This window comes from Gossypium raimondii, chromosome 9, assembly GCF_025698545.1.
Source record: "Gossypium raimondii isolate GPD5lz chromosome 9, ASM2569854v1, whole genome shotgun sequence".
Classification (NCBI taxonomy): Eukaryota; Viridiplantae; Streptophyta; class Magnoliopsida; order Malvales; family Malvaceae; genus Gossypium; species Gossypium raimondii.
The window spans coordinates 31,418,301-31,442,508 of NC_068573.1; the positions used below are offsets into that span (position 1 = coordinate 31,418,301).

General features: G+C 31.5%; 3 protein-coding genes across 4 annotated transcripts; 1 reads left to right on the top strand and 2 right to left on the bottom strand.

The window, feature by feature from the left end:
* Positions 1–1,202: 1,202 nt before the first annotated feature.
* On the bottom strand, positions 1,203–2,032 carry LOC105798996 (dormancy-associated protein homolog 4-like). Its single transcript, XM_052621221.1, has 2 exons — positions 1,744–2,032; positions 1,203–1,264 (listed from the first exon to the last, which is right to left on the bottom strand). The coding sequence occupies exons 1-2, from the start codon at positions 2,030–2,032 to the stop codon at positions 1,203–1,205; spliced, it is 351 nt and encodes a 116-aa protein (XP_052477181.1).
* A 5,916-nt stretch (positions 2,033–7,948) lies between these two features.
* On the top strand, positions 7,949–15,675 carry LOC105798997 (1-phosphatidylinositol-3-phosphate 5-kinase FAB1B). Its single transcript, XM_012629299.2, has 12 exons — positions 7,949–8,096; positions 8,209–9,249; positions 9,521–10,258; positions 10,445–10,598; positions 10,711–11,055; positions 11,174–12,013; positions 12,103–12,434; positions 12,636–12,759; positions 12,857–13,027; positions 13,219–14,739; positions 14,851–15,117; positions 15,239–15,675. Exons 2-12 carry the CDS (start codon positions 8,663–8,665, stop codon positions 15,560–15,562), a joined length of 5,403 nt encoding a protein of 1,800 aa, XP_012484753.1. The 5' UTR covers positions 7,949–8,096; positions 8,209–8,662; the 3' UTR covers positions 15,563–15,675.
* An 809-nt stretch (positions 15,676–16,484) lies between these two features.
* On the bottom strand, positions 16,485–17,932 carry LOC105798998 (uncharacterized). 2 transcript variants are annotated; one of them, XM_052621365.1, is made up of 3 exons: positions 17,689–17,932; positions 17,516–17,583; positions 16,485–16,777 (listed from the first exon to the last, which is right to left on the bottom strand). In XM_052621365.1, the coding sequence occupies exons 1-3, from the start codon at positions 17,836–17,838 to the stop codon at positions 16,654–16,656; spliced, it is 342 nt and encodes a 113-aa protein (XP_052477325.1). In that variant the 5' UTR covers positions 17,839–17,932; the 3' UTR covers positions 16,485–16,653. The 2 variants fall into 2 exon arrangements, with proteins under 2 accessions (XP_052477325.1, XP_012484754.1); XM_012629300.2 differs by having other exon boundaries at positions 17,468–17,583; positions 17,689–17,924.
* Between the last annotated feature and the right edge of the window lie 6,276 nt (positions 17,933–24,208).

Sequence of the window (24,208 nt, forward strand, 5' to 3'; positions counted from 1 at the left end):
AATATAAATTATGTATATTTTAGGGGAACAATTTGTTTATTTTAAAAGCTGCCAGACAACTTAAAAGGTATTTAAGTCAATATGTTATTTGAGTTGTAAATTACAACTCGACTAGAATTCGAAAATCAAACCACTTATTGAATTGATTCAAAGAACAATTAAATAAGTTAATTCAATTAATTCAAAATTCAGTAAAAAATTAATTTTTAAATTAAATCAATTTTGTTCACCTAATCAATACAAAGAATTTTGCTGATAAGGATGGAAATACATAATTTAAAAAACTTCAAATTAACAAAAGTTTCATTGAAAGAGGATTAAAATATACACAGATTAGAAAATCATATAAAAATATTATGTGCAAAAGACCTTAAAAAGAAAAAAAGAATTGTTTTTTTTCCTCTCTCAAGAACTCCAAAAAGGAAAAAAAGAAGAAGTGATTTAACGGTTGGGATTGCTAATGATCCAATCACCTAAACTATCTCACCGTTAAAACCCATCTATTATTATATATATACACACATATATATATGTATTGATTCTTCAAAAGAAAATTCGTCATATTCTTCTCTCTCAACGTTCCAAAGCACTTAATCACAATCCTAAAATATCAAACACAAATTAACAAAAGTTATTATAAAAATAAAACACAAAATTATAATTAAAAAACCATAATTAATTAATTTAACCATTTTTACTTTAGTTTTAGTTTTAATTTTAAAAGTTAATAAGACAACATTTTACCTTTTTTTTCATCTTCTTTTTTTCAACATTTTGAAGTTTGAGAACCAATTTAAATTGAGGGTCATAATTTAAGGATGCTTTGTGCAATTAACTCTTATTCTCCTTTGCCTTTCTCAACTAGTCTTATGGCAGACTACACGAAAATCAATGAATACCCTTAAAGAGATAACTCGGTTTGGATTCATGTAACATCAATACCATACATAATAGTTTAAATTTGAGCGCTCTAAAATATGTGTTAAAATTTTATTAAATCTTATCCATATTTAAAAATGATTAGCCTAAATTCATCTAGCTCGCCTATACAGTTAATATTTAATGTTTTATGTATTTCTATTTTTGGAAGATGAGTATAATTTATAAATTTTAAAAAGATTTTAAAGCACAAAAGGTAAGATAAAGAGAGAGAACGCACCCATGGTAAACAGTGACTTAAGGGGCCAACGGAATCAAGTGCTTCAGCCTTCAGCTGACGATTTTCTTCTCATGAACCTCTTTAAATCCCCACCTGGTGTCCCTGCTGCACCCATATACATATATAACACGTCTTAGGTACATATTAGGGGATTAACAGCAAGGGCTATTGAGGTGTAACCTCAAACGGAGTATGTATTGTTTATCTCTAGATTCTAACAAAAGTTTAAATAGATTTTTAATGTTAGAGACAAATCCAATCGGTAGAAAAGACTTATAAATTATTATACGATAAAATTACACTTTAACCTTAAAACGAGAAAAAGTGGGCATAAACAAAGAGGATAGATAGGGGACAATTCAGTGGGATAATTTCATTTATAGCCCTTCCTCAAATTTTCAAAATTCACATTTTAATTGTTAACATTGTCAAAAATTAGAGCTGAATTTTGAAATTTGAAAAGTAGAAGAATCAAATTCTTAAAAATAAAAGTATGATTAAATTCTAAATTTAAGATATTATGAGGACTTATGGTATATTTTAACCAAATTTAAACAATTGGAGGTTAAGAAAATGGAACTTACGTGACAATGGTGTCGCAGGAGTACTAGACCCAAGAGGAGAACCGGGAGCCGAACCCGACTCCATAGTTCTAAAACCAGAGTTGCTCCTAAGAATCGTAATGCTCCTAGTTATCATCATCTTACCATTATTATTATTATTATTCTCATAATCATAATCATCATGATAATGATCCGGCGAAGGCGATGATCGTTTCACTGAAAACGAATCGTACTTTCGTAATTTTCCGAGGCCGCTTTCCGGCATCGGTCCGGCTAGCGTTTCGTCCCATAGTTTTTGCAGGAACCCCATGATCGAATATTCCGTTGAAAAAACCGATCTTTTTAAATCTCTCTATATTTAACGTAACACGCCGTCGAAAAGGCCGCAAATTTATACAGCATATGAATTAAGCCTGAATTTTTTTATTCTTTTTGGGATCTTGAAAACGACTGTTACTAAGAGATTGGGGAAGGAACGAAACGGAAGAGGGGAATTTCGGCGATCGAAGAGGTGGGGATATGTTGAAAGAGTTTTTATTTATTTTTTAAATTATTGGACAACAATGGCAGATTAGGGTTCTTATAGAGGGAAATGTAATTTCTTTTTTCTTTTCATTGATTGGCTATAAATTGGGGAAAATTTGTAGCCACTAAATAAATAAATAAATAAATAAAACCACATATTAGGTTAAATTTTATCCTCGAATATTTACATATTTTATCAATTTGGCCCTTTTTTCTTAATTATGTTTAACCATCAACCTTTTGAAATGAGTCAAATTGTTTTTTAAAGCAAATCTGAGTAAAACATTAATTTTTAATAATGTTGGCATGACAAATCATGTGACAATCCATGTATACTTCATGCTATTGACATGACATTATTTGTCATGTATGTCATATCAATCAATAATTTATTTAAAAATAAAAAAATTTAAGAAAAATTTAAAATAAATAGCATGAAGCACATGTGGATTGCCATGAAAATTGTCATGTTTAAAATTTTAACATTTTAGTTAGACAATTATGTTCTTTTGAAAAATTGATGGTCAAATTTGACTCTTTTAAAATGTTGAAGGTAAAATAAAGTCAAATTTAACTTAAACAAAAGAATAAGGGCTAAATTAAAAAATGTAAATGTTGAAAATTAAATCCAACATTATACCAATTAAGTTATGGTGTGAAACTAAAGCTGTTTAGTGTCAATAATGAATGTGTTTAAATTTCACATTTTTTCGGATTTGGTAATTTACCTTTCTAATCTAGGTAATTAGTTATATATATACATCAAGGTTAAGACTTTTCTAATGCCCTAGAGGTGAAGTTGGATCTGATGAGATTATAAATAGTCGTGGGATAAGTTTAGATATTTTAGCGGTAAAAATAAATATTGTAACAGGAGATTAAAATAGTTGTTGTAACACTAGTAACAAATATTAATGTGGTGAAATTAAAATCAACGGTGAAATATGCTTTTGAATTCAACACAATGGTTGCAATGCGATTAACTATAATAAAAAAGAAAATTGAAAGGAAATAATTATCATATGTATATATATATATATAAGGGTTGAAAGTAATAATGTAATAATGAAGCGAGTCCTAATCCAAGTTGATTTTCGGATCCTAGTCGGCATTGGAGGAAAAATATCATGGATGGAGGTGGTTCGATGTGCTTCTTCAGGTGGACTGCTGCGTGATCATTGTGGCAAATGGGTGGCTGGTGTTACTCGAATGGACGCATCACAGCTGAGGAGGCGTAGCTATGGGGGATATATGATGGACTGACGCTTGCTTGGGAGATGGGTTTTAGGCCAGGTTGTGTAGGAATCTGATAGCTTGGCTGCTGTGAAGTTGCTGCGGGATAAGCAAGATAGAGGTGGTGGTAGAGCAGCAGTTTCTTTACTGAATCGAGAGTGGCTGGTAAAGGTGGAACACATATTTCGGGAGGTTAACCAGGCGGCGGATTTTCTAGCTCATCAAGCGTCGACTCAAGGCTTAGGACGGCAGGTACTTCGTTCTCCATCACTACGGTTATTGAACATTTTGCACAGAGCAAAGCCACTGAGAGAACAGTGACTATCTAATGGAGACGACATATTATAAAATTTTAAGGGTAAAATACAAAAATAGTAACTTTTGTTTGCCTTATATTACATTTTAGTCACTTATGTTTGAAATGTTACATTAGCCACTTACATTATCATTTCGTTACGAAGTGATCACTCTACTATTAAACTCCGTTACTTCCCTAACAGCAGTTCTACATGGCAGTCCAAATGAGTTTTAAATGCCAACTTGAATGTCTAGTTATTGGGATGAAAATATGTTTTTAATTAAATAAATTTAATTTGGAATGCCACGCAAGACATCCAAGTTGGCATTTAAAACCCATTTGGACTGCCACATAGGACTACCATTAGGGAGGTAATGGAGCTTAATGGTAGAGTCATCATTTTGTAACAAAACGATAACATAAGTGACTAAAATGTAACATTTCAAATATAAGTGGCTAAAATATAATCTGAGGTAAACAAAAGTGACTATTTTTATAGTTTATTCAAATTTTAAATTGAAATTTTAGACCATTCACATAAAATATTTTCTTCTTTTAAAATTTTAATTTCATTTTTCGTTTAATTATTTTCATATTGATTAGAATATTACATTTATATACTTTGGTCGTTAAATTCCAAATTCGTCAGTCTTTTCAAGTTTCATTTCATATTATTCTCCTACTTTTTAAATGTGAAAATATAAATTTATTGGTTAAATTTAAATTAATTATAACGTAGTCAACGAGGCGAACGGACGTTTAGGCCCCAAAGTTTTAGAATATTTTAATTATATCTTTAGCTTTTTAAGATTTTAATTAAGTTCCTAAAAATTTCAAAATTCTCATTAAATCTTTGAAGTTTTTAAAAAAATTAATTAGACCTTTCAATTATTTTTAGATTTTCATTAAACCTTCAAAATTTTTAAAAGTTTTAATTAAACCTACCAAAGAAATTTTAATATTCTCATTAAAACTTTCAAAACTTTTAAAATTCTAGTTAGTCCCAAAACTTAAAATGGAGACTAAAAGCTCTGATATCTTAGGCTTAGTTTGGATGGGCGGTGCGTTTACTTTCGGTGAAGTTAAAAACAAAGGTGGCGTTGAGATTAGTTACTGTAGCAAAAAGATTAGAAATAGCATAGGGTCTGTGTTTGGATTCAAACGCAGCTATAACAGTGATGTGAGAATAGAAAATAACTATTACGGACATTAGATGAAAATATGTATTTAAATATAATAGATAATTAAATTTTATTAAAATTATATTTACATTGATTAATAAAAAATATTTTAAAAATATATGTTAAATAATAATTAAAATATATTAAATATATATTAAGTATATATATCAAAATTATATTTATCTTAAATAATAGTCATTAAAACTTATTAAACAATATTCATAATTAGAAAAAAATCATATTTATTTTAAATAATAATCATTAAAAGTTATTAACATAATTTTTGTATTAAAATAAATATTAAAAATGTTAAGAAATTATTAATTAAAAACAAATACAAATGAAATGGGTAAAGTAGACTTTTTCCACTTTCACTAGGTTTTAGTTTCCTCACTGCAGTTGAGGCTCCTGTGCAATTAAAATTTAACTAGAGTGTTATCCAAACATATGTTGGAGTAAAATTTGGCTTGGAATCTGAACGCATTAAGGGATTAGTTGCATCCAAAGGGGGCCTTAGAGTTATTTGTTCCTTATTTTAGTAGGATTTTAGGATTTTTAATTTATTTTATAATTTAATTTTGTTAGATTTTAAAAATTTTATTTCATTGATGTTTTAAGTTAATTATATATTTGTAGTGTTAAATCTGACTAGTTTTCGATGTGTTTTTATTCAGTATATGTCCAACAAAGCATGAGAAATAATAGCTTGACATAAGTAGATTTCCATTCCAACAGAAAATGTCTCCGCTCCGACAACAGCAAATAGACAACTTTTCGCTCCAATGGAAAGATTTCTCGTTGGAGCGATGCATATACTTGATAGTTTTTAAAAGTTAATGATTTTTAGGGGTTATAAAAGAAGAAGAAAGAAACCAAAAAGGATGAGAGAAGAGAAAAAAGAGGAGGAAGAACCCAAGCTTTCATGCATCAAGAATTGACGGATGGATTCCAACGAGAAGACAGAGTTTCTCCATCGTTTTTCCTTCTTGTTTCCTTTTATTATGTCTAGTTATTGTTTTGATTTTAAGATGTTATCCAAATTCTCCATGAACTAAATCTCTCTTCTAATGTTGCAATAGATTTCATGCTTAATTAATTGAATGTTATCTATTTCCATCTCTTTTTATTGTTAATATATAGAGTTCAGATTATTTATTCGTTCTTGTCTATCTTTGATAATATAGTTTGGTCAGATAGTAGTTTGACAAAACTTAAAAAAATTGGAAGAAGACTTTTCATTTTAGGTCTAGAATGAATAACTATTGATTTTAATAAGATCAGCCAACCTGTGATTCGTAATTAAGATAAGAATATACTTGATTACCTTGGGTAGCCATAATTGGGGTAGTTCTTAATCAAATTGGTCTGCATTATTGGCATAAGAATATAGCTCAATAGTCAGATTAAAATAGTTCTTAAATTACCCGGAATTGAATTAAGGGAATTTTAGTTCCCCTAGTTAATAATCAACTCTGTTAGAATAAACTTGGTGAAAATAGATCAATTAACTAGCACATTAGATAAAATTCTAATCCTATAGTTTTAATATTGATTATTTATTCGATTTGATTTGCATTGTTTATTTTTATTTATTAATTGGCTAAGTTGTAGAGTAATATTTGATGATTGACGTTTCGATCAGTAATTGATCTTGCGTGTCCGATTTTCGGTCAATAGAGAGTAACACGTGTAAAAAAATTGCAATATAGAAATGAACTTTATAATTTCTTTATTTAACCTGTAATATAATATATAATACTAATTTTTATCCAGTGTAATACACGGGATTTTAATTTCTTATTAAAATATTAAATATAAAACAAATATCCATTTTCGTTTAATTATTTTCAGATTTATTAAAATGTTATTTAAAATTCAACGTCGTGAATTTCTTTCAAGTTTTATCTCATAATCTCTCATAGGTAAAAAAAAAAATCCTATAAGTCTGTATAACTTTAAATTTTAGTTTTATATTTTTATTTTAAAAATTTAGTCCTTTATTTTTAGATTTAAAATGCCAGTCTAATTGTTAACTCGATTAAAATTCTTTTGTTAAATTCTCATTAAATCTTTAATTTTTTTTAAAATTTCAATTAGACTTCTCAAATTTTTTGTAAATTTTAATTAAACCTCTAAAATTTTGAAAGTTTTAATTAGAACTGCCAAAATTATTTAAAATTCTCATTAAAACCCTCAAAATTTTAAAAATTTAGTTAGCTATCCGAACTTAACACTAAGATCTACCACTACTTAGTTACATAGTTACTAAATGAATTTTTATTTCAAAATGGTACAACAACAAATTTAACAAAAGTAAATAAATATTATCAAACAATTGAACCTGAATTTTGAAATTTAAAAAGGTAAAAAGGCTAAATTCTTAAAAATAAATTATAGGGACTAAATTCTAAATTAAATAAAGTAAAAGGACTTATAGCACATTTTAACCTCTTTTAAAATGCCATGAGCTGTCAACATCATTATAAAATCTTTGTCTCTTTCTTAAAAATTCTTTAAAGGCCAGTTTTGTCTTTTGAAAATTAATTATTATGTTAGGACTAAATTAAAAGGGACAAAATAATAGAATCATCAGTTTCAAACAATTTTTTAAAAAAGAACAAAAAGGATTATTTTATGAACTCAATTTTGTAGGTTTAGATATTAGGATTAGATAAAATATATTACCAAAAAAAATTCTTGCACATATATACAGAAATACAGTGCATAAGATTTTTTTCCGGTTGTTTTGATACAATTTTGTTAAATAGAATTACTGGATTTTTTAATAATTAATTTTATAGGAAGAAAAGGAAAATTTTACTGAATTTTGTAGATTTAGATATTTAGATTAGATAAAATAATTATCAAAAGATTTTCTTGCATGTATATACAGATAGGATAGAATTTTTTTAAACAAAATTATTGGGTTTTTTTTTTTAATATTGAAAACGAGATTTTCATAATCAAATATCAATAATTTCATCATTTATATTGATTTCTTCATAACGAATCGCATTCTGGGTTCTGGGTTTTTTTTTTTCGGCTTTTTAAGAATGCTTTGTAACGGTCTGTTTGCGTACGTGGCTAGAATCTGGAGGCTGGATGCTTCATTGATCGTTGATTGATTGGGATTTGAGGTAATGCTGTTTCATATATCTAAACCTGAATTGTGCATAGATTTGTTTATTTGGTTATTAGAAATGTATTTTTATTAGTGTTATTTTGATGGGATTTTGTTTTAATTTTTAGGATTGTTTTCTGAATGACGGGCATCGAGTTGATTCATGAGAAAAGGCGTGTTTTGATCGTATATTTTAGTGATAGGATCAGTATTTTACCCTTTTTGAGGTTCAATTAATTGTGATTTATGTCAAATTTTTCAATGCCATTTTAGTTGAATTCTAGAGTAGATTGTGTTGCCAGGCATTGATTTGGATCAGCATTTGATCAAAGTTCAAATAGTAGAATCGGGGTTTCGATTGTTCTTACGTAGTTGAGATGGAGAAGTATGAATTACTTTGATAGGTTGATCGGTAGGCATAATAGTCGGTTCTTGATTGTTAGAATTTCTGATTTTCGATGGTTGCACTTGGTGGGATTGTGGCTTCGTTTCGGATTGAACTGCATGCTGTATTGTTTATGGCCTGTTTTGACTTTCAAATGGAGCTACCTTAATGAGCAGGGGCATTAGGATAGTTTAAAGATGGATGCCACTAGCAAGACGATTTCTGAGCTAGTTAGTTTAGTTAAGTCATGGCTCCCTTGGCGATCCGAGCCTGATAATGTGTCGAGGGATTTTTGGATGCCTGATCATATCTGCAGGGTGTGCTATGAATGTGATTCTCAGTTCACATTATTTAACCGTAGACACCATTGCCGACTCTGTGGCCGAGTTTTCTGTGCCAAGTGTACAACAAACTCGGTTCCTGCGCCATTGGATGACTTCAGTATTCTCCAAGAAGAGAGGGAGCAACTTCGGGTATGTAATTATTGTTTCAAGCAATGGGAGCAGGGCATAAATGCTATCGATGATGAAGTGCAAGAGCTCGATGAGGATATTAGCTCTTCACCGTCAACTGCTAGCTTTATGAGCACTAAATCTAATTATAGCAGTAGCTATAGTCTTGGCTCGGTTCCATATCTGTCTCATTCGAGGTCTATTCCCAGCCCTCGTCAACTGTCTATGAATCGAAGCATGGATAGATCCAGCAAGAGAATAACAATGACAAGTGATGATCTTATGATGGATGTAGAAGATCCATCTTCAAACTATGAACTTTTGTCAGACAGGTATGGAATCTTACCTTCTTAATTGCATTTCTTAAAAATTTTCAGGTTTTTCTATCGATCAAACAGAACTTAAATCTGTATAGACATCTGAGTTTGCATGTGTTTGTGCATCACTCTGTAATCTGTCATTTTTTATCAGGGTTGTCTATCGAATAGAATACAGGAAACCAGAAACCAGTAGCCAATAGGATTTATTGGAGAGTTGAGTAAAACAAGGTATTAGTGTTCTATTCCAATCACTTATTGTTGCTTGCTTTTTGTTTGGCATCAGGAGTGATTATGATGACGACGACGACGACGATGAATACAGCATATATCTGTCTGATTCCGAGTCAAAGCATTTCTCTCAAGATAGTGGCTATTGTAGTCCTATCGGCTTTGATGAGACGAGCAATGATGAGTCGCATGCATTTCATCCCGATGGTGAAAACAATGACTCAAAAAATTTAAGCTGTTCTCCAATTGACCATAGTCTCCCTTCACCATGTTTAGAAGGAATATCACAGATTGTGAAGGAAGATGAACCCGACGTTGGTGATGAAGGTGAAATGTCATCGGCTTTATATGCTACTGAGCCTGTAGATTTTGAGAATAATGGACTTCTTTGGCTCCCTCCTGAACCCCAAAACGAAGAAGACGAGAGGGAAGCTCTTCTGTTCGATGATGATGATGATGATGTGGATGTTACAGGAGATTGGGGATACATGCGCAGCTCGGGTAGCTTCGGTAGTGGGGAGTCTCGGATTAAAGATAGATCGAGAGAAGAGCACAAGAAAGCGGTGAAGAGTATAGTTGATGGACATTTCCGGGCTTTGGTAGCTCAACTTTTACAAGTCGAGTGCCTTCCTGTGGGTGATGAAAATGACAGGGAGAGTTGGTTGGAGATCATCACTGCTCTTTCGTGGGAAGCTGCCACGCTTTTGAAGCCTGATAAGAGCCAAGGGGGAGGGATGGATCCCGGTGGATATGTTAAAGTGAAATGCATAGCTTCTGGATGTCGTCGTGAGAGGTAAATGTTACACAATATAACAATTGTTTCCATCCAATCTGTTTTTTGATTTTTTTTCCCTAATGAATTAGAATCTAAATTAGTATAGACCCTGAGATGACCTCTAAGACTGCTTCCAGATATACTATTGCAATAATTTTCGACACTCCGTTTTTCTGTTTCTGAGTTTTGTGATGTTTCTTATAGTATGGTTGTCAAAGGAGTTGTTTGCAAGAAAAATGTTGCTCATCGACGAATGAATTCAAAAATAGAGAAGCCTCGGTTGTTGATCCTTGGTGGAGCTCTCGAATACCAGCGGGTCTCCAACCAATTATCAAGTTTCGATACTTTGTTGAAGCAGGTATTTTCATGTTTATATGTTTCTTTCTGTTTACGATATATCAATTTTTTATTTCTGTAAGCTACTATTATTTTGTCCTTATGTTATATATTTTTTGATGTCATTAAACCAGGAAAAAGACCATTTGAAGATGGCTGTAGCGAAGATACATGCGCATAAACCAAATATCCTTCTGGTAGAGAAATCAGTTTCTCGGTATGCCCAGGAATATCTCCTTGAGGAAGACATATCACTTGTTCTAAATATCAAAAGGTCATTGTTAGAACGCATTGCTCGATGCACTGGTGCTCAAATAGTCCCTTCGGTCGACCATCTCTCTTCTCAGAAACTAGGTTACTGTGAAAAATTTCATGTCGAGAGGTTCTTTGAAGATCTTGGCTCTGCCGGACAAAGAGGGAAGAAATTGGCGAAGACCTTAATGTATTTTGAAGGCTGCCGAAAGCCATTGGGTTTCACTGTAAGTAATCAACACTAACTGAAACCAAACCGAAATGGAAGACATTAATGTATTTGTTTTTCAGCTGTTGCAGGTCTAATTTTTTAGTCTAACCGAATTTGTAAATGTTTTGCTTCAGATATTACTTCGGGGTGCAAATGGAGATGAATTGAAGAAAGTCAAGCATGTTATCCAATATGGAATTTTTGCCGCTTATCACTTGGCTCTGGAGACATCATTTCTCGCCGATGAAGGAGCCTCTCTTCCTGATTCCTCTTTTAGCTCTCCCATTACTGTGACACTTCTTGATAAACCACCAACTATTGCGAGGTCCATATCAACATTTCCTGGTTTCACTGTTCCGGCCAATGAAACATCCCAGGAACCTCCACATGGTAGTGATCTGCAAAGAGCTAACAGTATTCCCACTTTAAATCTTCCGTTCTCGGTTGTTAATCGTGCTTTGCCAAAAGAAGCTGCACAAACTTGTTTATCTAATGGTTCTAGCTTGCCATCTGCACAATCCACTACCGAGAAAGTTAATTTAGATTCCTTTTCCAAGAAAACTGATACTGGTCCCAAAGAATCGTCGACTATGGGATCTTTTGTTAACAAAAGTGAGTCAGCCACTATGAGTAATAATCGTGTCGGGCTGTCAAATTCTTCACAAAACAATTCTACAGTACACATTGACCAAGAGAATTGTAGCACAGCAGTTGAAATTCAATCTGGTCTTTCGGAGGCATCATCAGTGCATCATGATAGTCAAAACTGTAACAACCAATCCCAGGAGCCAAAACCAATAAAAGAAGAATTTCCTCCAACACCCTCTGACAATCAGAGCATTTTGGTTTCTTTATCATCACGATGTGCATGGAAAGGGACTGTCTGCGAAAGATCCCATCTGTTTCGGATCAAGTACTATGGCAGTTTCGATAAACCTTTGGGTCGGTTTTTGCGGGATCATTTATTCGATCAGGTAAAGTCTCTCTTTTCCACTTTTATATATATTTGATCATATGCACTGCAGCAGTTCTCTTGAAACTAAAGAAATTACTGATCTTTCAGAGTTACCAATGCCATTGTTGTGACATGCCTTCAGAAGCTCACGTTCATTGCTATACTCATCGGCAAGGAACCCTCACCATATCCGTTAAAAAACTCACCGACGTTTTCCTACCTGGTGAAAGAGTTGGAAAGATTTGGATGTGGCATAGATGCCTGCGATGTCCAAGAACCAATGGTTTTCCTCCGGCTACGCTGAGGGTGGTGATGTCCGATGCTGCTTGGGGTTTATCTTTCGGGAAGTTTTTGGAGCTTAGTTTTTCAAACCATGCTGCAGCAAGCCGGGTTGCAAGTTGCGGCCATTCTTTACATAGAGATTGTCTTCGTTTCTATGGGTAATTTCCTTTTGCTTTTACATTATCAGTTGAATGCCATATCCGAGTACAAATAGTTGCCCTTGTAAATATGTGACAAAAACCAGCTTTCGTGCTGGCTCTTGACCCATAAGTATAATGCATCACATTGTGTCATTAATCATTATCGCATGTTTTCTCAAGTTGAAATCAATCATTTTGTTCATGCAAACTTGTTTGTAGATTTGGGAGAATGGTTGCTTGCTTCCGGTATGCATCAATTGATGTACATTCGGTGTACCTTCCACCCCCGAAACTTGAGTTTGACTACGAGATTCAGGAGTGGATACAAAAGGAGAAAGATAAGGTGCAAGGATTAACAGTTTCGGTTTCGGTTTCGGTTTCTTAAAGAAGCTGATTTAGATCTCACTTCATTTGTTTATTTTTTTTGTTATTATAAATAGGTGGTCGACCGGGCTGAGCATCTGTTTTCTGAAGTACTCAAATCCTTAAATCAAATAGCTGAAAAGAAAATCAGCAAAGGGGCACCTAATAGTACCGTGAAATCACCAGAATCGAGGAATCAAATTGCTGAACTAGAAGGGATATTACAAAAGGAGAAACTCGAATTCCAGGTAAGACTTCCTTTATGTATTATATATTTTTTACTTTAGCAAAACAGCCGGATTGCCGGTGATTATGTTGACCATGTATGGTTAGATTTCCATTACTTCTGTTGGAAAACTTCTATAACTGAAAAACAAATGTCTAATTTTCATTGCTGTTTATATTTTCCGGTTTTTTATTTCTCTCATATTTGGTTTAGGAATCATTGCAAAAGGCTTTGAATAGGGAAGTAAGAAAAGGGCAGCCTGTTATTGACATTCTTGAACTTAATTGGTTGCGGCGGCAATTACTTTTCCAATCTTATATGTGGGACCATCGCCTGGTTTTTGCAACAAATTTAGAAAATTGCGGGCCGCAGGACAATTACGGCAATTTGATTTCAGGACACAAGGAGAAATCTGTAACTGATGATGAGAAGCTCAAAGATGTGGACATGTTGGAGCATGGAAAAGGTTCCGAATGCTGTGACTTGTCTCCTGTGGATGAAAAGCTTGATAGGGGATCTGACCAAAGAGAATTAAATGGCAATGCTGATAAGTCGGACGTGATCCAACGAGAACTGGACGTAAGTGGAGATTTGAGTCTTGGAATTGAAGAGTATGGTAGTCTTTCTGCTAGTCAGAGCATGTATGACCAATCGGGCTGTGAGAAACCTACTGCAACTGTTCGTCGAGTCCTATCTGAAGGCCACTTTCCTGTCATAGAAAACTTGTCTGATACCCTTGACGCTGCTTGGACCGGGGAAATTCAACAAACGGTTGTATTGTGTAAGAAAGATTCATGTGATCTTTCTGATTCTGCTGCTGCAGGCACAGCAACGGAGAGGTTGAATTTGGAAAACCATTCCGAAGGAAAGATCGTGCCAAAGGCTCTTTTTTCTTTTTCACCTTCATTGTCCACTAGAGGTTCAGAAAATTTGGAAGACTCGATAAGCTGGTTAACGATGCCATTCTTAAGTTTCTACCGTTCATTGAACAAAAACTTCTTAGGAAGTGCTTCAAAGCTTGATACATTCAGCGAGTATGATCCAGTCTATGTTTCATCATTTCGAGAGTTGGAAATGCAAGATGGGGCTAGACTGCTTTTACCTTTGGGTGTTAATGACACTGTTATTCCGGTTTACAATGATGAGCCCACGAGTATGATATCATATGCACTAGCATCACCTGAGTATCATTTTCAGGTAAGCAACAATGGGGATAGACATAAAGACAGTGGGGATTTAACTACCTCCGTATCTGCAGATTCATCAACTCTTCGGTCTTTCCTTTCTGTTGATGAATCGACCTTTGATCCCCATCAAAGTTTCAGTTCAATAGACGACGGTTCTGGATCTCGTAGCCTGATTATGGACCCACTCTCCCGTACAAAGGCTTTGCATGTCCAGGTTTCCTTCGGAGATGACGGGTCAGCTGATAAAGTGAAATATACCGTCACTTGCTATTACGCAAAGGGGTTTGAAGCATTAAGAAGAATGTGTTGCCCATCAGAGCTAGATTATATACGGTCCCTGAGTCGGTGTAAGAAATGGGGTGCTCAGGGTGGCAAGAGCAATGTCTTCTTTGCAAAGACCTTGGATGATCGGTTTATCATTAAACAGGTTACGAAGACAGAGTTGGAATCGTTTATAAAATTTGCCCCTGGATATTTTAAGTACTTATCTGAATCAATTAGTTCTAGAAGTCCGACATGCCTTGCAAAGATTCTCGGTATTTATCAGGTGTTTGTTTAACTTCAGATGTTTTAATGCTACATATTATAATTGTTAATATATGTTCATTGCTTACCGAAGCCGGAATAATTATTTTGTCTACTTTTATTTTTCTTGAAGGTTACTACAAAGCATCTTAAAGGCGGGAAAGAAACAAAAATTGATGTTTTGGCTATGGAGAATCTTTTGTTTCGAAGAACCTGCACGAGGCTATACGATCTCAAAGGATCTTCAAGATCTCGTTATAACCCCGATACAAGTGGAAGCAACAAAGTTTTGCTTGATCAGAACTTTATCGAATCAATGCCGACTTCCCCTATTTTTGTCGGTAATAAAGCAAAGCGGTTGTTGGAAAGAGCTGTCTGGAATGACACTGCTTTTCTTGCGGTAAGTTTTCAATCTTTTCTTGTATGCTTGTCCCCCCGAAGATGTTCTTAACATTCCAGGAGATCCATTCGCATGGTGCATGTTTATATCCATTATTTTTCTCTTCTTTTTGATTTTGCAGTCAAGTGATGTGATGGATTACTCGTTACTGGTCGGAATCGACGAAGAGAAGCACGAGTTAGTTCTCGGAATCATTGATTTCATGAGGCAGTATACCTGGGACAAGCATCTCGAAACTTGGGTGAAGGCTTCCGGCATCCTCGGCGGGCCAAGGAATGCAGCACCAACCGTAATTTCACCGAAACAATACAAGAAAAGGTTCCGGAAAGCAATGTCGACTTATTTCCTGATGATCCCCGATCAATGGTCTTCTTCTACCATGCCAAGAAAACCTGGGTCGGATACCGGTGAAGAGAATGGGCAAATCCGGACCTCGGTTAAGTGATTCTTCAAATCTGTGAGTGTATATTCATATCTTTGATTCTTTTCCCCCCCTTGTTCACATGATTGATTTCCATTTTTTCTCACAAAAAAACAATAAATTATAATTATTCTTTTAGGAAAGTTGCATGGGATTTTTTTTTATAAGACAGAAATTTCTATCAGAGTTCCAAATTTTGATGATCTCTGCATGAAATTTTTTTGATCTTATAATTTTAGCATTCCACCATGTAAATGGATCAGTGAATTAGATTCTTTTGTGATTCATATATATAAATTATACCATTGCTGATGGGTCTGGTTATTAGGTCAATCTAGTTATACAAACCGCTCTGGATGATTCGGGTTCGGGTTTTCTTGCTCCGGTTCTTCACTTTTCTAAAAATATCTGTCTTTCGTTATATACTGAGGATCAAACCTTTGAAAGATCACATGAAAAAACTTAAAAAAGGATCCGAACAACATGGGGATTGAATGGCTGTGATTTATAGAGTTTAAATGGTTATTTGACGGTTTCAGCCCTCTTAACCGTCGACATATACCAAAATCGACAGTAACACATAGTTCTGCTCTCATCTAACATTAATTTTCAAACTCGATCTCCGCTCGACACTTAATTGAATTGTTTAGGTTCAAGCTCGATTAAGCTCATTTATTAACTTTCACAACTCAAGCTCAACTATGCTCGTTTGCATTAAGCTCGAGCTCGTTTACACTTCAACCTTTTCTATATAACAAGGACAAAAATGTAATTTCATAACACAAAAATATATTAAAATGAAAAGTTCAATTAATTGAATCGAGTATTGCGATACTCAAATCCGGTTTGATTGATAGCTTGAGCTGCTCAAGCTCGACTCAAATAATTACCAAACAAATTAAATTTGAGTTTCTTTTTCTCCTAATCCAATGTTGAAGATCATACATTCAACCTCAAAAGGAGCTCTTAGCTTTAATTCTCCAATCTTTTTAATTTTTTTATGGAATATCCGTGTCCCATATAATATGCATACAAATATATATATAACGGAGTTGTTTTTTTGCTATATAATATGCATACAAGTATGTGTATATATATAAGAGCTAGGGTTTTTACTAAAGGAATTTGTTAAAACCATTCCCCTTGAAGTTTGAAACCCCATCTTTAGGGTTTTTGAAGCCTCCACTATTAACAATTTGAATCCATCGTTCTCGAAGAAGATCAAGGATCTCTGCATCTCTGCATTCATTTTAACATTTGCCAAAAAAGATAAACTATTATAGATTAAAATCAGAGTAACTAAAACATGTGTAATTGAGTCAGATTGAGTTCCATTGAATATCAGTTTCAAACTTCGAGTTTGGCTGAGTACAAAATATAACTCCTCAAGCTTGGTTGATTAATCTCATTTAAGTATAGTAAAAAATGAGCTATATCTGGGAGTGGAACTAGAAATTTTGTAGCGGGGTTGAGATTGAATTATAAATTTTTTAGTATCAACTTAAGATCTGACTCTCTTAATAGCAGTGGCGGTCATTGAAATTTGGGAGTGTTTAATTAAAATTTTTTAAAAATTTTAAAGGATTTGATGAGAATTTCTAAAAAATGTTGGTAGGTTTAATAAAAACTTACAAAAAAAAAATCAAATTCTTGACAAATTTTGAGGTGTAAAAAAAATTTTCAAAATTTTTGAAAAAGCTCCCCTACCATGATCCCTACTTAAGAGGCTAAGCTAGGTCGAGCTCGACTTTTACAATAATTACTAGAACTCAAGCTTTTTTTAAAGTCAAAACCCGAGCTCTTAAGCTCATTTGTAATCAATCAAACTTGAGCTCAACTTTACAATGATGACCATAATTCAAGCTTATTCTAAATAACTCAAGCTCAACTCGACAACGATGGAACACAATCCGAGTTTTATATACTTACCTATGATGAAAAAGAGTAGGAGAAATGAAACGAGGACCTTCATCATACCCTTCACAAACTATTTCACCATTATCATCTCTGTAACATATTACACCCAAAGCTTTGTCCTCAAAAACCTGTCAAAAAAACCACACAAACCACATCATGTTTCTCACTTTCTGGTCGGAAAACAATGGCCGAAAATACCCCAAAAAGAAAAAACTGATCATTTTTTGTTCAACCTTATTGTTGTTGGAGAAACCACTGATCTGAATTTCCGGTGATTTCTTACAAGGAACTTGGTTGTTTTGAAGCATCACGATCTTGTTCACATGTGGTTTCGATGTTCTAAAAGGAAGATTAACTGGAAAAGAACATGTAATTACAGACATTGAAGAAAAAATATTATAGTGAAGTAGAAAGAAAATGGAGGACAGTGAGAGAATTTATGCGTGTCTCTGTGTTTTTCTTTAAAAGACAAAAAATGATAACTACACTCATCTGGAAGGTTTTTTTTCTCTTTTTTAATTTCGACTAGTAAATACCAAGCGACAATTTGAAAATTGGTTTTATAGGTTAATATTCATCAACGAGTAAATAATATATTTTAGATTCAAGTTGATTTAATGGTCAATGTCGGATATCAGAGATGAAAATTGTTTGAATTTTAATTTATAGATTCATAACGTTTAAAGTTATTACATGAAAAAACTAAAATATAAAAAAATGATAAATGAGAGCTTTCGACATTTAGAATAAAATTTATTCAGAAGCGATTTTAATAAATTAGTTTTTAAATAATTTTTTAAATAAATTAATAATTTTTAAAATTAAATGATTAAAACGTAAATTTATTAATAATTTAATATTATTAGGCATAATTTACTAAAAGTCTGAAAAAGTACTGAATTATTTGTCATAGTTTTAGGTAAAGTGGGTTCCATTTTGCTTTATCTTTATACTGTTGATTAAGTCTTACTATATATATTTCTGTTATATATATATATATATATATATAATATTTTCCTGTTTGAGATAGGAAAAAGGATTTCACTAATTTATATATATTTATTTTGATATTACAGAAATATTAGAAAATTAAAATTACTGACTGTAAATTAATAAAAATAATTTTGTTATCTTGTGAACTGAAAACAAAAATTAATTAAATAAATTTAAATAAAAATCAATTAAAATCAAATTGAATTGAACCAAAGCTAAATTAAGCACAATGGCTCAAATTGATTTTTGGTTTTTACGAGAGTCTATTTCTCAACTTTATTGAGAGGGATTGTATGAATCAATTAAGTTAATTTTCGATTCAATTTGTTGATTTTGCGTTATATTAGAGTGAGTTATAAGGTTGCAATATAAGATCAAGTTAGGGACTTTGAATATCGGAATCCCAAATCTTATGTATGTTGAATGTCATTTTCTGAAAACAATCACATGAATCAATTGAGCTAAATTTTAGATTTATTTTATTTGATAATATATTAGAGAAAATTTTCTTTGTTCAAATTATTATAATATGACTAGATTAAAGTTTTCATATTTTTTAAAATTAAAAAAATTAATTTGATTTTCATTAAAAAGATATTTAATTTGAATAAGATATTTTCTTTGATACATAGTTTGATAAGATATTACTAGAATTAGATTAGATTAGATTAGATTAATGAAGGGACGTCCAAAAGATAAGATATTGTAATTCTTGTACTATAAAGCTATGTTATTTTAATTTGGGTCATGAATCATGATTCAATTTTTTATTTTTTATTTTAAAAAAAATTATATTTTGAATAAAGATATTTTTTTGATATTTGATGATCCATAATAGAGGTGTTCGTGAATTAGGTCGAGTTGGGTTTAGGTAACAACCGATTTAATTGATCAGTTCGATCAGTTTTTTCGAATCGACTTTGACATGAGAAAACTGATCAGGCCGACTTTAGTTGAGAAGATCGATCAAACGGAACCGACTTTGATTCGGTTGATTTTTTTGGTTAACTGACTTTGGGTTATTGGGTTGAGTTTATATGATTATATATCTATTATATGTTATAAAATATAAATATATTTTAAATAATTTAAAAATATAAAATAAGTCATTTTTCGATCGGTTCAGTTTCGAAATTCAAAAACTGATAATTGGTCCAATTAATCAATTAAATAAAGGTCAAAATCGACCAACCCGCCCCACCTGACTAAACTGAAACCGAAAAATCGAATGAGTCTATTTTTATATTAAAATTGAAAAATTTTCTCTCCTAGTTCTAGTCATGCTTATCATGATATTAACATACTTTATGTTTGCCCAAACCCGGATGGCTCGGAAAATAGGTTTAAAATTTTGCACAAACCCAACTATATTTATAAATAGCTAATCTAAACCCATTTTAGACCCACCCATATTTTTAATTAAAAAAAAATAAGTTTATGTTATTTTTTAATTTAAAATTTAATACTTTAATTTTTTCATTTATCAAAATTTATATATGCCCAACTTAATTTTTTCAATATTTACATTATAGTATTATATATTACTATAAATTTAATTTTTAGGTATTATAAAATTACATAATATATAAAAAGTAAAATAATATAATATATTACAAAATTTAGAAAATGGATTGGGTCAAACTCGAGCTGACGTATTATATAATATATTACACCCCATACCCAACTTGATCATTGGGTCAGACTCTCTTACTAATTGTTAGTTGTTCAAGGACTTAAGTATAAAGTTTCAATCTATCGAGTTGACGTTGCAACTTTGAGAATTCCACGTCGCAATGTCATTCATTGACTTTGGCTCGTCGTGATGTGTGCTCTGTTTTCATGAAAACCATACTTTTCAATTTACAACACCTAAATCAATACTTGTTTAGCACTTTTCAACCAATTCAACAAACATATCATTCATATTTACCTATTTCCAACCTTAAACATCACATAATTCAACTTAAAACTCAATCAGATATAACTATGTTTGCAAAGTTAACGAGGTGCTCAAAGTCCATCAAATGATTCCACTAGAAATCTTCACATACATGCTTGGTTGAAACCTACGTACATGCCATAAACTATTACCAAAAGATCAACAACATACCCTCTTCTAAGCTTTAAGATGTGATGTGATGAGTTGAGATTGATCTTCACTCTAAAGCTTCAATTTGAGCCTTTACCACATACGCGTTGGGAAATAACGCGTTAAACTTATAAAAGCTTAGTAAGTACATCAAGAATTAAACTTATCATTACCTTAATTAAATTTAACATATCAATGCTTTAAATATAACATAATGAATTTAATTAAATGCTCATTAAATGCTCATTTCCACTTGCAATCTTACTATGTTTCACTTAAAGTGTAACATCCTCAAAACCCCATTGGTCGTAAATAATATTAGATAAAATTTTAGTGAAATAAGGTATAAGATCAAAGAAAATGAAAGTTGCAAGATATCAAAAGAGAGTTAAATCAAGAAGCATGACATGATGTATAATTGATTTCTCGATAAAATGAGAAAATGATATGAAGATGATAAAAGAGAATATTGAGGAGTATTAAAATAATAATTAAAAATTAGGTTTTAGTATATAGATTTAAAGTAAGGACTAAATCGTAAATATGTGAAAAGTTTTTGGCTCAAGTGTAAATATTTAAAATTTAGGGATCAAAGTGGAAAAATAAGAAAGTTGAAGGACCAAAAGTGAAAATAATTCAATTTACTATGATATGGAATTGGCATGTAGGGACCAAATTGAATAGGTAAAGAATTATCGGGGACTAAATCATAATTTTACCAAATTAAGTGATGATTCAAGGATGAAATTTTAAAAGATCATGAAGGGCAAAATAATCAATTAGAAAAAGAGAGAGAACTCTAGAAGGCAATGATGATGTTAGAGATATTTTGATGATATTTTATAACTATTTAATTAGATAAATATTACTTTATTAATATTTTAATGAGATATTTTACTAATATTTTATTATAAATAGCTAGTATAAAGGAGAAGAAGCTGAAAAAAAAGAGAGAATCCTCCCATCTTTCCAACGTGAGTGAGGGGGAGAGAAGAAGAAAATTTTGTTATCTTTACAATTTGGTCCTTCCACCAAAAACACACCATTTTCACCTAAAATTTCAAGAAATTTTCATAATCACCAAGAGAGAAAAGTGATAAGGAGACTATGGAGAACAAGAAAATCACATTGGATTCAAGAAAATGGAAGTTGGAGGAGAGAAAAAATCAAGTTAAAGATTGAAATCAATAGGACAAGGTAAGAACATCAAGATTTCAATATATTTTTAAGTTTGATATTATTGAAAAATCATGAAAATGATGTTAAAGTAGAGTTTTCTTATATAAGGTTGTATGTTCTTGATATGTTAGTGAAGGGAAATAAGAGGAAGTGATGAGAAATATTGTAGAGAAAGGAAAGGAGGTTGTTATAAACTTGGTTATCAACATTTTGCACTAAAATAGTTTTGGACAGCAGCAGTAGTCTGACTTTGAAAATTTACCAAAAATTGTAGAAATTTAATTAGAGGTTAATTAAAGTGTGAAATTAAATCCTATTGAGTCTAGTTTTACATAGAATAAACGGTTTAAGAAAAAGAATTTCATATTATGAGATATATGAATTTTTGTGAGACAATGTCAGATTGATTTCGGGTTCCTCTATTCTGACTTTGGAAAATCATCAAAATTGTAAAAAATAATTATGGGTTCAAATTTATATTATTAAATTATTAATGAGTCTATTTTCAAGAGAAACAAATTTAAACATCATCCAAACCCCGTACTAAGAGATAATTAATTTTATTAAAGAAAGGTCGAAGCTGTCAAATAGCAGAACAATGATAAATTTGAAGATTTTACTGTACTTATTGGCTAAATTATAAATTCTGAAATTTTATGGTAAAAATATATTTGAATCTAGTTTCAAAAACATTAAGTGGATCTTAATTTAGAATTCTGTAACTAAAGATATAAATAATTTAGTGACTATGACTCAAGTGGACAACTTTTATATGAATACATATATAAATAAATAGTAGAATTATAGATAATGTTACATATAAGCATGTTATATACTAAAAGCTAAAGATTCTAACAAATATATACATAAAGGATGTGGAATGGAGAGGAGGAGGAGGAGGAGGAGGAGGAGGAAAAATATATGAATATATATATATATATATATATATATATATATATATATAATAGATGAACTTGAAATGTTTGAAATGATTGTAGGTGATGGAATGATTGATACATATGAGTATGTTTAAACGAATTGATAACATAATAAGTGCATAATTGTTAATTGATGTGAATTCTTTGTTAAAATTTTATGAAGAATTAAATTGATTGGCACAATTTAGAAATAAATATGAAATATACATAAAGTGGGTAAACTAATTTTGCAAGTGCAAGTCCTCCAATGGTCTTATTTGTCAAATTTTAATATTTGTGTCAACTTTATAAACTTTGTTATCTTTAATTGAATATCATGTTTTAATGAGCTCATTTAACTCATAATTAGTTCTATCGTAAATTCAATTATTACTAAAATTAGTTAATGATCTACATTAATTAAATAATAAGATAAATTGATCTAAAATTTCAGTAGTTGCTTCAGCAACGAATGTGACATCCTGATGCCTTAACTCGGCGATTGGGTCAGGTATGGGGGTGTTACATAACGATTCACTACTGATTTCACCTAACACTTTTCGTTTAGCTCATAGTAGACTTAATTGGGCAAGCAGGATATGTGGAAAAGAAAACACTGGAATGCACCAAAGCGCAGAATCAATGAAATGCTCCGAAGAGCCACTATCATTAAGTTGCACCGAAGTGCCTCTATCACTGATTTGCACCAAAGTGCCACAATCACTATATGCATTGAAAGTTTCCTAATGACATGTCATCTATATCCAACATGTTCATACCTTATCTACTTGAGCACTTATATTTTCATTTTCATCGCTACCACTTATTAATTAATAACATATAAAACTTTACATTCTTTATAATTTAGTCCTTATTTTCATGAAAATCAATATTCATTAAATTATCACTTTAATTTCACTTAGAATTCAATTCACTATCATAAAAATTCATTCAAACTCTCAATTCAAGTACTTTTATTTCACACTTCTAATTTTAGTCCTCTTTACATAAATTTCATTACACTTAACTTTACAATATTTCCAATTTAATTCTTGCTAACAAATAATTCAACAATCACTTTATTCTCACTTTAGAATACATTTCACTCCCATATATCTCTTTATTTAAACATTTCATTACAATATTTTAGTAAACATAGTCACTTTTGATTATTTTACAATTTAGTCCTTATAAAGATGAAATTTCATAATCACTATAAATCCACTTCAATATCACTTTAAATTTAACTCACTACCATATAATACTTCATTTAAGCACTTATTCATAATATTATATTCTACACATTAAATTTTGTACACTTTACAATTTAATCCCTTATTATATACTTTCATTACACAAAATTAATTTACTTGAAATTGAAAGTAAATGGATATCTTCACTATTTCAAATTAAATAATAACACAAATATTTTTAAGTTAAATTCTTGAAGTACTTACCTATCTTTACATATTTTATATTTAGATTTTAATAGGTATAGTAAAATTCTTGAAGTACTTACCTCTCTTTTATTAGAATTTCACTATTTTGCTTTTAATTCTCTTCCTTCCTCACTTT